At 37.2% G+C, this 14915-nt stretch overlaps 1 protein-coding gene across 1 annotated transcript; it reads left to right on the forward strand.

Annotated features, from left to right (window-relative positions):
* Positions 1-444: 444 nt before the first annotated feature.
* On the forward strand, positions 445-11025 carry TSPAN19 (tetraspanin 19). Its single transcript, XM_050915535.1, is given in 8 exon segments — positions 445-510; positions 602-674; positions 1735-1865; positions 3158-3230; positions 5079-5191; positions 7642-7809; positions 9694-9777; positions 10951-11025. Coding segments are annotated over 8 exon segments (783 nt in total).
* The last annotated feature ends 3890 nt before the right edge of the window (positions 11026-14915 follow it).

The raw sequence follows: 14915 nt of genomic DNA on the forward strand, positions 1-14915 counted from the left end.
CAGGTCGTGTAGACAAAGGAGGGCTTATATCTTTACTGTGGTTCTCCCTCTTCATTTCAGCTGGTATCCTTAATAATTAGTAAACTAAGTGTATTGAAGAATGTAAGGACAAGTGTATGCCAGGCTATGTAACTGTTGCCATCTCTGCAATACAAATCTTCATACATACATGCTGCCTCCAAATGTCTTTAGCAGTTAAGAAAAAAAACGCTAAAAAATTACGTGTACAATGTAACATTAGAGGCAATTGAGACCAGACACATCTTGATGCTTCTGCTATTGCTACTATTTTTTTGTTCAATGTATCAGGTGACTGTTTAAATTTATAACACATTATCTGAAGAAAATAAATCCTGTTGTAATTGATAGGCTTAGTTATATCTGTTTCATATTGAACTGAATAGATGATATTTTCAGCTGCGATTCAAAACTGAAAACAGAAGAATGAAAATAAGAGATAAAATACTAATACAGAAGTACTACTTAAATGTCTTCAGTGGAATTTTCTTGGTAAAAATTCTGTTTTCTTTTTCTTATTTAGCAGCTTCAAATTATTTTTTTTTACATGTTTTGAATTAAAACAATAGTCCTTTTTTTCCAGGCTCTGGGTCTTATGCTTTTGACATTTGGCCTGCGGCTTTTATTTGACAGAAACAATTTATTCAGTGTGTTATGTGAGTATAAATAGAATTTTTCTTTTGTTTCAGATGATTGCAGGATAAATCAACAGAAACAGTGACAGAATTTTTTTTTCACAGGGTGGCAGTATTGGATTGAAATGCATAGGTTATTTTTTTCTGTTGTGTATGTTTTCCATCATTAGACAGTATGATTATCAAAATAGGGGAAAATATATATCAGTATATACGATTATAATTTATACAATTTATTTATTTCTCTTGGTGTACGGCTTATAGATGAATCACTGAAATATAAATCAGCTCTATTGATCTTTTCTTCATATAATTTACCAGACTGCATTTGGCCTGCATTTGACAAGATGATGGATCCTCTGGGTGGATATTTGGGTGGAATGAACACAAGTTGGAGCTTGGGCCTCTCCATATAGATATTCCTTTTTCCCAGAGTGTCTTATCAAATTGTTTCACAGAGAAGTAAGTTTTGGGTTATATAACAACAGCTGTGCTCTTTAAGAGTTGTCTGCCTTGGCTATGCCAAGGAGCATCAGTTCCCAACTGATGGGATGGGAACCATCCAATACAGTAATTCTGGGCTGAAGCATTTGAGATGGAAGTAATGAAAACCCCTGCTACTTTCCATATCTATGCAAAAATGATTAAAGTGGAAAGGGGAAAGCAGCCAGTCACAAAGAGGGAGGATAGCATTGAATCTGAGTCTGAATTTAATGAGAACTATATCTATGTCCATGTAGGATTTGTACATGTGCTACTAATTTTTGGCAAACAGAAAAAATCTGTAAACTTGTAGTTGTTCTCTGATTTCATTGTGAGTGGTTCATATTGTTCAGTTGAGTATGTTCTGTTTACATCTCGTATGTCGTTACCATCCTCTGAATTTATGAAAATATATCTTTTTCTTTCTGTGACTGTAGATAGCGTAAGTAATAATAATGGCCTTTTATCATTCTACTATTTCCATCCTTTCAGTAATGGCATTGCAAAGATTTAATTGTTTTTCTGGAATAAGTTTTGTAAGTGGAAGTCTCAAAAAAAAAAAAAAGAGAAGTGACAGTATGAATGCACTGTGTTACAGTTTCTTCAGGCAAGAACCAGCTAGTGGCATATATTTCCTGTATATTACTTGGAATTGGATCTGTTACTACTTTTACATCAGCCGTGGGATTCCTTGGAAGTGTTACGGAAATCAAATGTCTGCTAGTTACAGTAAGCGTAAATCAGACTCCAACTTTCTCGTAAAATGAAAGGGAGTTTTGTGTGCATGAAAACTGTGATCCTGTCTTGATGTTGTGATTTCCACATACAGTGCTTAACAAATCTGCTAATAAAAAGATATTTTTAGATAAAGTCCTGGCTCAAATGAAATCTGAACAAAACTGAAGATCCTTCCATATCACTGCATTGATGTTTTCAATGACAAAACACTTGCAGTTTGATGCAGCAAAGATTTTAACCAATGTATTTATTAACTTAGAGGTTTTACAGTTAATTTAGTATTGAAATTATACAGAGTAATTATCTCTCAGTATGTGCTCACATGCTTAGTATGTGCTGAAGAAATAAAGAAAAGCCTGCCCCAAAATATTGCAGGTTGAAGGCCAGGTAGCTACAGTATGGCTACAGTATCGAAACAGAGAGTATGATTAAATGTTACTAGACCTACGTGGATACTCCATATTTATATACAATTCCTGCTTTTTAAGGGAAGAACACTTTGATTTCAGAAAAATTACACTGTAACTATACATTCTGATGATCACTTTGATTATATTTTTTCCTTTGTCTTTTGTTTATTGTCACCCTTTTTGAGCTATGCGTTTTAGACTGTGTGAAGGCTGAAGCAGAGAACTGGTTTACTGACTCGTTTGTTAAGCCCTACAAATATCAGTTGGCACAGCAGTGAGAGGAGCCCAGGTGCTATAACCAGGAATCTTGTTCCTTCTTCCTTCCTGCTACTGCCCTAGGCATGTAATGTTTGCCTCACAATTTATTAGATGATGAAAGAGAAAGAAGTGTCTCATTTCCCACTTCCATGGAAGTATCTAGTATCACAACATCTAGATACTGTGGGTGAAAATTTGGTCTCACTGAAAATGAACAAAATCAACTCTCTTTTCGTTTTGTTTGTGCGTCTTATAGCTCAAAGGAGTCCTTGACGAGGCATGAGACTTAGGTATCATGATAATTCAAACAGGACATAATGAAATAAGAGTTTTCTTCAGTAGAGCACAGCTGCTTAACAACAGGTTTTGTTATTCCAAGAAAGTTATGGCTTTGTCTTTGAGCCCAAAACAGTGAGCTGTGCTTTGCCTGAAGCCTGCCTCTTAGACTATGATGTCACTTTCTGAGGGTTTCCAGGAAAAAATATTTCTTACTTTTGTTGGAGTGACTCTAAATAATAGTCATGAAGGATTATACATGAGCTTCTGGAATTTTTTATTGCATGGCTCACTTGTTCAATATTATGTTTATGCATAATTTGGTTTTTTTTTTTTTAGTTTATGAGTTTTCAAATCCTGGTGTTTGTTACCCAGATGGCAATATCGGTGCTGATATTCATGAAGAAAGAAGAGATATGTAAATAAATTATGTGAGACTGCTGATAATTTCAAAATAGTTTCTTGCAATTAATTAAAAAAATTGTAATAGTCAGTTCTCACTGTATGCTGTATCACCATTTGTTTGAACTTGAGTATTCTACATGTTGATCAGGCATAGCAGACGATATGGAAAACTTAATTTGAGGAATTCAGCATGGTTCAATAGTTGTAAAGGGGAGTGCATGGAAATATATTTCCAGTTTCTCCTCTGCAACAAAACATTCTGTTCCTCTTCAGGAATGTGGAATCAACAGTGTAGAGGACAGCTTTATTCCTTTTCAAGGGACGACCCAGAAAGTCCCTCTTTCCTGGACATGAGCAGAGGTAGGAGAAAGCATTAGACACTAACCTGTGTCTGCTAGCAGGTGATAACAGTAGTCCACTGTGCAATTGATAGTAGGCATCATTGGTATCATGGCATGCCAAGTGTACTAATGAATTACTAATTTTATTGTTTAAGCCTGTATTTTAGGTCCAAGTACAGATCTAATATGAGGAACATGTATCTTTGCTTTTAACAGGAAGCAACAGTAGATACCAACATAGCAATTGTCACTAGTAACTGTACTGCTTTGAAGCTTTATTCAGTCATTTATTTTTCTATGTATAGCAACTCCAATAGCTTGAGCACTCCTTACAGTATTATATGGAAGGTAATTTGTACTGAATCCATACTAGTCCGGCCACTTCCCTATTCCATAATTCCAAACTCTATGGTTTGAGAAAACCTCCCATGACACTGGTATCGTAAGGATCATACAGTTCTCCAAATCCTGCTGCTATTCAGGCAGGGTACAGCACAAATAAATTAGTTTTACTCCATCAAAGTGAATCTGTATCATCAAGATTTCTTCATTAAATGTTAATTTATAATGGTGGAGTCCTCCCTGTTTTATATGATCGTTTTACATATTGAAAGATTTGAACTGTCAGGAATGATGCATTCTGGAGTCAGCTATTTGTGCTAGGAAAATTGGCTGAAAGATTGCATTTAAAATTATTTTATATCAACTGTAATTGCACTTGATCTCAACTTTAATTAAGTGTTGCTGAAGTATAATAAATGATGGTAACATCATCATTCACTGTGCAAGCTTTTGATTTTTGTTTTTAGGATGACTGTAGCAAGGGGAACGAGTTGGAGAAGCCTCTTTCTTTTCTGGTTTTGTAATGAAACCTTTCAGTGGCCTAGGAGATCTCCTCTGCATGTATTCCTTGCTACACTGTCTATAATCACACTCTTTGTGATCAGCTTGTCCACTTCAATTACTGTTGAAGGTATATTTTAACAGTCTCTGCAAAGATGCCTAATCTAGGGCCAACATAAGCTGCTAACTCCCCTAGCCCAAAGCAATACACGTCCTGGCCAGATTGTACGGTGCTCACACAAGTTTGTATCACATTAGGGTTGTATCACAAAATTGTAGAATCAATTTTTGGTTTGTGCTTATTATTATATGGTGCTGTGCTTATTAAAAATAAGTATGAGAGGTAGGATTTAGTATTTCAGGACAGATCAGGTGCATCTAAACTATGATCCTTGGCTCTTCTGGCTCCATTTGGGCTAATCACCTTGTGTCTGCCTGTGCTATGTGTGTGATTTGGGTCACTTCATTTATCTTCCCCTTTTGCTTTCAACTTTCCCATTAGTGCAATGGCTATGACATGTCTTAGATCATATTTGGCAAATTGATTAGAATGCTGCTGCTTGCAGGTAACCCTTGAAGAAACCTGAATATCAATAAAAGATCAAGGATTGTGCTGTCCATCCACACTCTTATCAATATGCATATATCAAATGCTATAAATATTTATGAACAGGTCCACAATCAATGGAACGACAGAATTGATGAAGTTATTTCTGAATACGGGAATGAGAGTCTGGCTGAGCAGGAACCCATGTGAAACATTCTGAATGCTGTGCAGCACAACGTAAGGAAAAAACCCCACAAAATACCACCACCAAAAGTACTACATCAACCAAAAAGGTGTATACCAATCAGAACTTACTTTAATAAAACAACTGCTTCAGCAAAGGATTGATTTTTCAAGATCCGCTTCTAATATCTGATGTAGATGGGCAGATTCCTTGCTGTTATATGGATTGTTATGGATGAGACTAGGCTTTTGAAGGACTTGTCAATGTATGTAGGAGCAGACAGTTCTGGTCATTTACTGCAGCTGAAAAAAACGATGGGTTTCCTAATATGTTCGACAGTGCTAGATATCATAAAACAGTCGGTCTGCTTAGGTCTCAAGACTGACCTGAAGCATGGACAAGCAGAGATGCTATGAGGTCAAAGCAGAGCTCCTACTGTGAGAGTATTTGAATAGGTATTGCACTCAGACTCTCTCAGAAATAATGTTTAAAGCCTCAAATGAGCTTGCAAATCAATACTTTCAGCACACATACTTAATTATTAATCACAATAATTTTTGTGGCCTAACAGCACATAATTTGTTTCCTTTTTCAGAAAAGTCCTTTAAAGCATTTGTATGGGATCAATTATTTTGGAACTTGTTAGCAATGTTTTTGACCAGTGGCCTGCTATCCACACTTCAAATTAATTCTGCATCATGAGCTTTTAATTACAAACACTACAGCTTAACAGTTTAATATGGTTTGATATGCTTCTATAGACCAGCTGTGAGTCCCTTAATATGACTTCTTGTGGAGGTGAGTTACATAGTTCTTGACGAATGTTGAAGATAATTTATGATTCCAGATAACTCACGAAGCATATAAGTCTAGACTCAAGATTACAAATGCATTTGTAATGTATATTTAAAATCTGTTCTTTGAAAATCCAGTCTTCTCTCATTACATTCATGATTTCTCTAGTGATTAATGGTGACCCCATTATGTCAATGGTGCGGCTAGACTATGTGCTGGTATACTTGAGCTCAGTTTTATTGAACTGTTGTGGGAGTACAGATTTCAGCAAAGCTACCTACCACCACCTGCCCTGGTGGGCATGTTTAAATTGTGGCAGATCTCAAAGTCCTGTGGATATTTTGCTGTTGGTGTCTAAGCCAGATAAAATATCAAATCTGCCAAGGTGAACTGTAATCACATTTTGAATGAAACACTGCCATCCCCAAGTCTTGTGTTACATGCTTCCAGCTCCTCACAATATCATCGGCATCTGCCATGAGAAAAATAAAAAGCCTAAGATCATGAATAGTGTTAGAGAAGAACTATATTTTTTATATATTCTTGGTAATATTTAATGTACTGCTTAAAGCTGGTGATATTTTTAACTGAACTTACAGAGTTGTTGAAATTGAATGTTTTTACAGAGAAAGGACAGTTTTGGCTAACTTATCTAATTTTTCAAAATTTAGAAGCAATGTATCTTGGATTGACTCTTCAAAACACAAAAATGAGATGCTTTTGTTTAGCATGTCTGAGCTAAAATATGGCACACTTTTCATCCCACAAAACAATTCAAATATTTCTGAAGTTTCATCCTGATTCAGAATGAAAAACTACAGGAATTTCCTACATGACAAGAATTCCATTCTCCAAGCTGTTTGATGGTTTGGTTTGGTTTTGTGTTACTGATATTGAAATAGATCATTGGGAAGAGCTAGCTGATAATCCATTTGAACAGGGCACAGTATTTGCTTTGTGCTTCAGGTTTGAGCTATGTGTTCACAAGAGATCAATTCCTGCTAAAACACAAGTTGGAATATGGAGACTTTCTAAAGATCTCTTGCTAAGAGCGGAGAATTTTTGCAAATGTGACAGAAGTGACAAAGGAAGAACTAAAAGTTTTCAAAATCTGGTCCTTATTTAAGTTTCTAGATCTGAGTAAAACAGAGTGTCTGTGTTTTTATTTTTATTTGTTAAAATATGTTTTATAAAATCTGTCCCTATTTACTGCATTCATTATGAAACAACATTCATTATATTGTTTCCAACAATGTATAGTTTTCTTTCTTCTTTCTGTTGTACTTCACAGCGAGCACACCCTTAATATAGCTTACTGCTTACACACAATTTCTACACTGAAATTACTTTGGAAGGTTAAGGGTGATAGTCAAAATGCTTTACTTTAATCTGGGTTTGTAATTTTTTTCTTTTTTCTATTTGCATGTGTTCTAGAATAATTTAGAGTCTAAAAGAAAGTTCTTTTCAAAAGTATATTTTAAGATCATATTGTTCTTAAGCCTGTACTATCCAGTGCATATCATGGGAAATGAAACATACCCAAGGGTGAATCATCCCCTGCAGAAACTTCTCTCTGCTGAATACAGAGAGAAACTATCTAGCTAATTTAATCAACTAATAATAGCTAGCACTTGTTGGGGTGAAAATTCCTCTGTATGACAGTCTTTATAGGTGTTGGAGTTACCAAGTTACAGGATTTCTATTCTAGATGGAATGCTGTGGAAGGTACAATGTCACACAGTGGGAAAGGAATAAAAACAAGGAAAATAGTACTCAGATCCCACGTTCATGCACAAAATCCAGTCTGAAGAATTGTTTTTGTGATGTCCTAAGGGATTCAACATATAGCATGTGTCCTGGTTTCAGCTGGGACAGAGTTAACTTTCTTTTTAGTAGCTGGTACAGTGCTGTGTTTTGGATTTAGTGTGAGAATGATGTTGATAACACTCTGATGTTTTAGTTGATGCTAAGTAACGCTTATCTTAAGCCAAGGACTTTTCAGTTTCCCATGCTCTGCCAGCAAGCAGGTGTGCAAGAAGCTGGGAGGGAGCATGGCCGGGGCAGCTGACCTGAACCAGCCAAAGGGGTATTCCATACCATGGAACGTCATGCCCAGTATGTATATATAAACAGGGGGGAGCTGGCTGGGAGGGGTGGATTGCTGCTCAGGCATCGGTCAGTGGGTGGTGAGCAATTGCATTGTGCATCACTTGTCTTTTCTTGGGTGTTACTTCTTTTTTTTTGTTGTATTCTTTTTCATTACAATTATTATTATTCTTAGTAGTGTATTTTTATTTTTACTTTAGTTATTAAACTGTTCTTATCTCAACCCACGAGTTTTACTTTTTTTCTATCCTCCTCCCCAACCCACTGGGAGGGGGGAAGGGGAAGCAGCTGCGTGGTGCTTAATTGCTGGCTGGGGTTAAACCACGACAGCATGGTAAGAAATAAAAAACTTGTCTTGAAGAATGTAACTTTTGCTACTAAATGGACTTTGGAAAAAAATATACAAAACATGTTTTCCACCAAGACTTAGCTTACCAATGCCAAAGTATTAAAAGTATTAATTGTTTTGTCTTTGGTCACTCTGCAGCCTTGGTTTTTACTCATTAGGTGTCAGTCATGTAGGCAGTTCTAAATTAAGGATACTTCAAGAAAACAGGAGTTGTGCCTGATCAATATCACAGGGACATTTAGTAGTAGTTTAAGAAGTAGTAAGCATCTTGGCTTTCAGAAATCCATGCTGTGCAAATCAATGATGACAATGGAAATTGACAGTATATAAAAAGTATACGGTACATTTTGCACTTGTAATTACTATTCATTACTTACAGAATGTCAGCAATGTCTCCACCTGTTCGTATTATCTGTTTCCAGAGACTCTCCAATACTTTATAGGATAAGAGGAATGAGCAAGGTATTGAAATATGTGTTTCCTGAGACCAGACCATGTTAGCATTTACATGTCTTAATATCAAGGGACCAGTTTGCATAGGACCATCAAATATCATCACCTGAGCTGGAGCAAAGTGATACATATTATTCTCTTCTCTAAACCCTCCAGTGTTAATAGGACTATCCAATGAGAACAAAAATTCAATGGCCAAAGGTTGTTTCTTGACAATGCAGAACAGTAAATAATAGAAATGATGTTGTCAAATGACATCTGGTATTGTCTTCATTCGCTCATCAGTTTGGAATTGTTCCCTGTTTATACAAACCCTTGTCATTATGAAAAGATCACTTCAAAGTATAGAAAGCATTTATTTATATGTTTTATTATATTTATAGCTGATTTAAGCTATGTATAGTTCATAATTTATTTTAAAAAGCAATATAATAAGCATAGACTGTAATCTGGAAAATATGCACGTCCATTTCAGGATGCATAATGCATGAGAATCAGTGAAAACTTGAAAATATTCTTTCAAGCATTTGCTTGTAAGGTAATCTCTCAGTTATACTCACACAAAAGCAAATTCCCTTTTGACTAAGTCACAAGCTCTGGAACATTTCCATACAAAAATATCAGATTTACTTAAGAACAATCTGTTTAGTTCAAATAGTTTTAAAAATGTTATAGCTAACTCTCTGCAGTACACATTACTGATGTATTTGCTTTCTGGCAAGTAAATATCGGAACCCATCATAACATGCAGAAAGTTCTATATATTTTTAAAGTATGTTCTTGTAAAGATGCAATGTGAATTCAAAAGTTGAAATTATTTTTCTTGAAATCTGTTCATCTGTATTTGCTTAGGGATGTGAAGAATATTTAAATACGTGGTTTGAAAACAATGTTTTGATCTTAACTGCAATTACTATCAGCCTGCTAATTACACAGGTAAGAGTACTTTTAAGCAAAAAACCACAAAATATTGATATTCTGCTGGGAGTAAAAATCAATTCAGTGCCATTTGGCTTTGGCATGCTCTCCGAAATTTTGTAAAGCTTTCCATCAATTTTAATTAGAAGTAAGATCAAGCACTGTTTACCAACAAACTCCCATATATACAAGCACCATCACAGATGTTGGTGTCCAAAGTTTGTTGAATGAAATGTTTGACCTGACTTGTGAAAGCAAACAGCATTGCAAGGACAGGAAGCAGTTAAAGAGAATGTAAAATCTGTGGAGCAAAAGACCTCTTTTGTCCTCTATTTGTACAGAACCTAGTCCATGAATATGCTAAATCAAACAATACAAAATCATGAGACACCCTCCCCCCACATATCTATGAGAAAAATTTATTGGGCAAAAAGGAATAAAGCTTTCAATATCAAAACAAAATCATATGAATAATGACAACAAGAATTGACTGGTCACTCCACAGACACCCTGAAGGTTGAGTGCCATCAAGCAAGCAGAAGGATTTTTGATAATATCTTAAAATCGTGAGGTTGAAAATGAGATTAGTTCATTTTTACTCAGAGAATTAAAAGTATGACCTATTTTACCTCTTCTATATGCAGTAGCTTCCCATAGATGTATGTAGTAAAAACATTCCGGCTATGGAGTGGGCCAGTTCAGTAATGAAAATGGTTTTTATTCATACTCACCTAATCTTCACTAGGGCAGTGCATAAGTATCTCATGGTCTTCAATGTACTATCATTGACACCTTGTCAGATGAGAAAGAGCTGTTATCCCCATTCAAGAGGTTAAGACCAAGAATCATAGAATCATTTATGTTGGAAAAGACCTGTAAGGTCATCGAGTCCAACCGTATTTGGATTCATAGGGCACTGAAACACTTAACACTTAACTGAATTATGTGCCACTTGAAATAGATTTCAAGATACTTCTGTGGATGTGGGCCCAAGTGACTTGTTGGAGGTCACACAGCAAGCCTGTGCCAGAGGAGAGAATTCAGCTTGCGTATTCAGGCACATGTCCTGATCATTCTCCTTTGTATCCTTCTGCATTGTCATTCATAGGAGCCGCAGTCAGATTGACTCAGTCATGAGTGAGTATTAACACTTTCTTTGTTGTTTTTAACTCACCCTTTTTCCTTTCTCAGATATTTTTGACCACACTAACTGGTCAGCTATTTAGAAACGTCAGAAAGAATAATATTTGGCCAAATGAATCATGAACTCTTCTGAGCATTGCTGTAGTGCAAGAATTATCTGATCTGTGCCTGTGACAGTCAGTGAAATTACTTCCACTAAAATTTGGATCGGGCTCTACATATTGTAATCACTAGGATATTAACATTTGGGCTTTAATACATTTGTTTATTGTTCATGGCTATGGATATGGTTTGTTTATTGTTCATGGCTATGGATATGGCTGTATGCTACAAAATTATGTGTGTTAAAGTCTGAAGTACTATGCCATTTACTAGCTGGTTAATAAAACTTCCTGATAAGCTGAATATTAGTTTCCTGAGTCTCCGGAACAACTTGTTCAGAGTGTTGTAAATAGTACTGTATAGTATGCTGCACTTTGAAACAGAAGAAACCCTTTATCAGGTTCAGTCGAGAAAAAACATTTACTAAACATTGCTGATACTTCTTTAGGCCTTCACCTTTCCTTCCAGTCCTTCTCTATTTTGTCCTTGTCTGTTGTGCAATTTAATCTTCAAAAATTTCACTGAGTCTTATAAATATTGGACTCTTATCAGCTCTTTTCCAAGAAGTGTTGTAGTAGACATCTTTTGTTCTTGCTGAATGGCTCTTACCATTCATTTAATCAAATGGCTTGGTTTAGGTGGAGTAAGCTTGAAACCCTAAAACATTCTTTATCCTCTGAGCAGTGAGGTGACCTGGAATATCTTGAGGAAAACTGAGGAAGGCGTGGTATTACAAGTGCAGGTGGTAGCATTGTTAATTATTTTTTGTCTAAAACTTCACATTTCAGTAATCCATTTTCTGATGCTTATAATTTGGTGACTTCTTCTTGTTTAGTCTAAAACATTTCCATTTCAAGTGCCTGCCACAGGCTGAATTTCTTATTTAGAGAACTTCAAATAAAAGAAATGTGTCAATTCAGAGGTGAATGGCATCCTTGGAACAGAATCTGAATTCCAAACTTGTATTTTTTGTTCTGCTACCAGCAAAAATCTAAGGAACTGTCCTGGTTTTGGCTAGGACAGAGTTAATTTTCTTCCTAGTAGCTAGTATAGTGCTGTGTTTTGGATTTAGTAGGAAAAGAATGTTGATAACACACTGATGTTTTTAATTGTTGCTAAGTAGTGTTTATACTAAGTCAAGGATTTTTCAGCTTCTCGTGCCCAGCCAGCAAGAAGGCTGGAGGGGCACAAGAAGCTGGGAGGGGACACCATCAGGACAGCTGACCCAAACTGGCCAAAGAGCTATTCCATACCATATGACATCATGCCCAGTATATAAATTGGGGGGAGTTAACTGGGAGGGGGGATCGCGGCTCGGGAACTAACTGGGCATCGGTCAACGAGTGGTGAGCAATTGCATTGTGCACCACTTGCTTTGTATAGTTTAATTCTTTTAGTATTGCTATTGTCATATTATTATTATCATTATTATTGTTTTTCATTCCTTTCTGTCCTATTAAACTGTCTTTATCTCAACTCACGAGTTTTTTTTCCTGATTCTCTCCCCCATCCCAGGGGTGGGGGGGCAGTGAGTGAGCGGCTGCATGGTGCTTAGCTGCCGGCTGGGGTTAAACCACGACAGGAACGCAGCGATGAAGTCCCTCATCCCACTCAAAGGTTTATCTGCATTAAGAATGGCAGATACCAGTTACCTTGATGTCTGTGATGGTTTAAGAGGTTTTACTCTTGTTATTGATGTCATTCAGTCTGAGAATACAATCTGAGGAGGATATTAAATAATAATAAATAAATAATAGTTTTTTCAGTAATCTTCATTTTGCAATTTACAGAGTAGTTCAGAAAATTAATATCAAGAATCTGAATCTTAGTTCATAGATATCATTCTAAAATATAAAGATAACCTACCTTCACTGTAACAAACATTACATTTAAAAATCCCAACAATCTGGTAATAACAGAAGCTACTTTTTCATTAGGAAGTAGATCCATTTCATTGAATAGGTTTGTGATACAGAGCAGGATATAACAACTATTTTTCACTTCATTTTTTCCATGCATCTAATATTCAACATGGAAACTAAATACAGAATCATAGAACCATACAATAATATAGGTTCAAATGGACATCTGGGGACTACATAGTCCAGTTCCCTGCTCAAAGCAGGTCCACTTAGATCAGGTTGTTCAAGGCCATGTCCAGGTGAGTTGAATATCTCCAGGGATGGAGATTCCACAATCTTTCTGGGCAACCTGTTTCAATGTTCGACCACCCTCACAGTGAGAATCTTTTTCTTTACATCTGACTGGAACTTCCCATGTCACAGCTTGTGCCCTTTGCATCTTGAACTACCGCTGTGCACCTCTGAGAAGAGTTGGCCCCATCTTTTCTACTCCTTCTCAATATGTAGTTGAAGCCAGCATTAAGATCTCCCCTTAGGCTTCTCTCTTCCAAGCTGAGCAAACCCAGTTCTCTCAGCCTCTCCTCCTATGTCATGTGCTCTGGACGACTAACTATTTTGGGGTTCCTCTGCTGGAACTACTCCAGTATGCCAATGTCTTTCTAGTACTGGGGACCGCAAGAACTACTCCAGTATGCCAATGTCTTTCTAGTACTGGGGACCGCAAGACTGGATGCAGTACTCTCTCACAAGAGATGAAGAATCATTTCCCTCAGCCTGCTGACAGCACAGCAATGCAGGATGTAGTTGGCCACCTCTGCTGTGAGGGCACACTGCTGACTCATGTTCAATTTGTTTTCTAGCAGGAGCCCCAGGTACTTTCTGCAAATGTGGTTTCTCCCCAGTTGCCCCCATACAACTCCTACTGCTGGATGGGTTTATTTCATCCCAGATGTCTTTACTGAATGTCATAAGTTCCCTGTCAGCCCATTTCTCCAGCTTGGCAAGGTCCCTCTGAATAGCCGCTCTGCCCTCCAGATTATTGACTGTTCTTCCTACAAGTTCCTATCATTTGCAGAGCTGTGGAAGGTGCAGTTCATCCCATCATTCAGGTCATTAACAGAATTGCCCCCAGTCTTGATCCTTGAGGGGTGACATAATTAATCAGCCACCACCTCAGCTTTATACTGCTGATCACAATCCTTTAAGCCCATTTTCCTCCCAATAGTCCTCTTATCCTGTCAATATATCATCACTTTGGCTATAAAGATATTATGGGACATCATGCCAAAGGCCTTGTTAAGGTACTTAGTGGTCATTACTCTTTCAACTCCTACTAGACCAATCATTTCATCATAGAAGGTAATCAAGCATGGTCAGACATTATTTGCCCTTGGCAAAGCCAAGCTGGCTGTTCCCAATGACTGGAGTTCTTCATGTGCTTGGAAAGAGTTTCCAGGAGGATTTGTCCCGTAATATTCCAAGAGTGTAAGGTGAGGCTGACCACCCTGTAGTTCCCCATACCCTCCTTCTTGTCCTTTTTGAAGATGGGTGTGATGTCTGTTTCTCTGCAACTATCAGGAATCTCACCCAAACACCGTAACCTTTTGAAGATGATAGAGGGTGGCTGCTCAGTGATATCAGCCAGGTCCGTATGGATCCATGGACTTATGAATGTCCAACTTGTTGAAGCATTCTAGCTTCCTGTACCATGGGTTATTCTCCCCTCCCTCAAGACCCTCCTACTAGGCTCAAGGACCTAAGATGCCTGAGGACAAACATTGCCTGTAAATACATAGTACCTCAACCTTTCCATGTCCTTTATCACTAGATCCCCCACCTCATTGAGCAATGGGTCCACATTTTTCTTAGACTTACTTTTGCTGCCTGTCCACTTACAGAAGCTTTTCTTGTCACTGTTCACATCCTTCAATAATTTCAACTCCAGCTGAGCACTGGCTTTCCTGCATCTGTCCCTGCATGCTTGGGCAGTGTCTCTCTTTTCCTCCTGGGTAGCCCATTGCCATTTCCACCTTCTGTATACTTCCTTTT

This window comes from Gymnogyps californianus, chromosome 1, assembly GCF_018139145.2.
Source record: "Gymnogyps californianus isolate 813 chromosome 1, ASM1813914v2, whole genome shotgun sequence".
Taxonomy (NCBI): domain Eukaryota; kingdom Metazoa; phylum Chordata; class Aves; order Accipitriformes; family Cathartidae; genus Gymnogyps; species Gymnogyps californianus.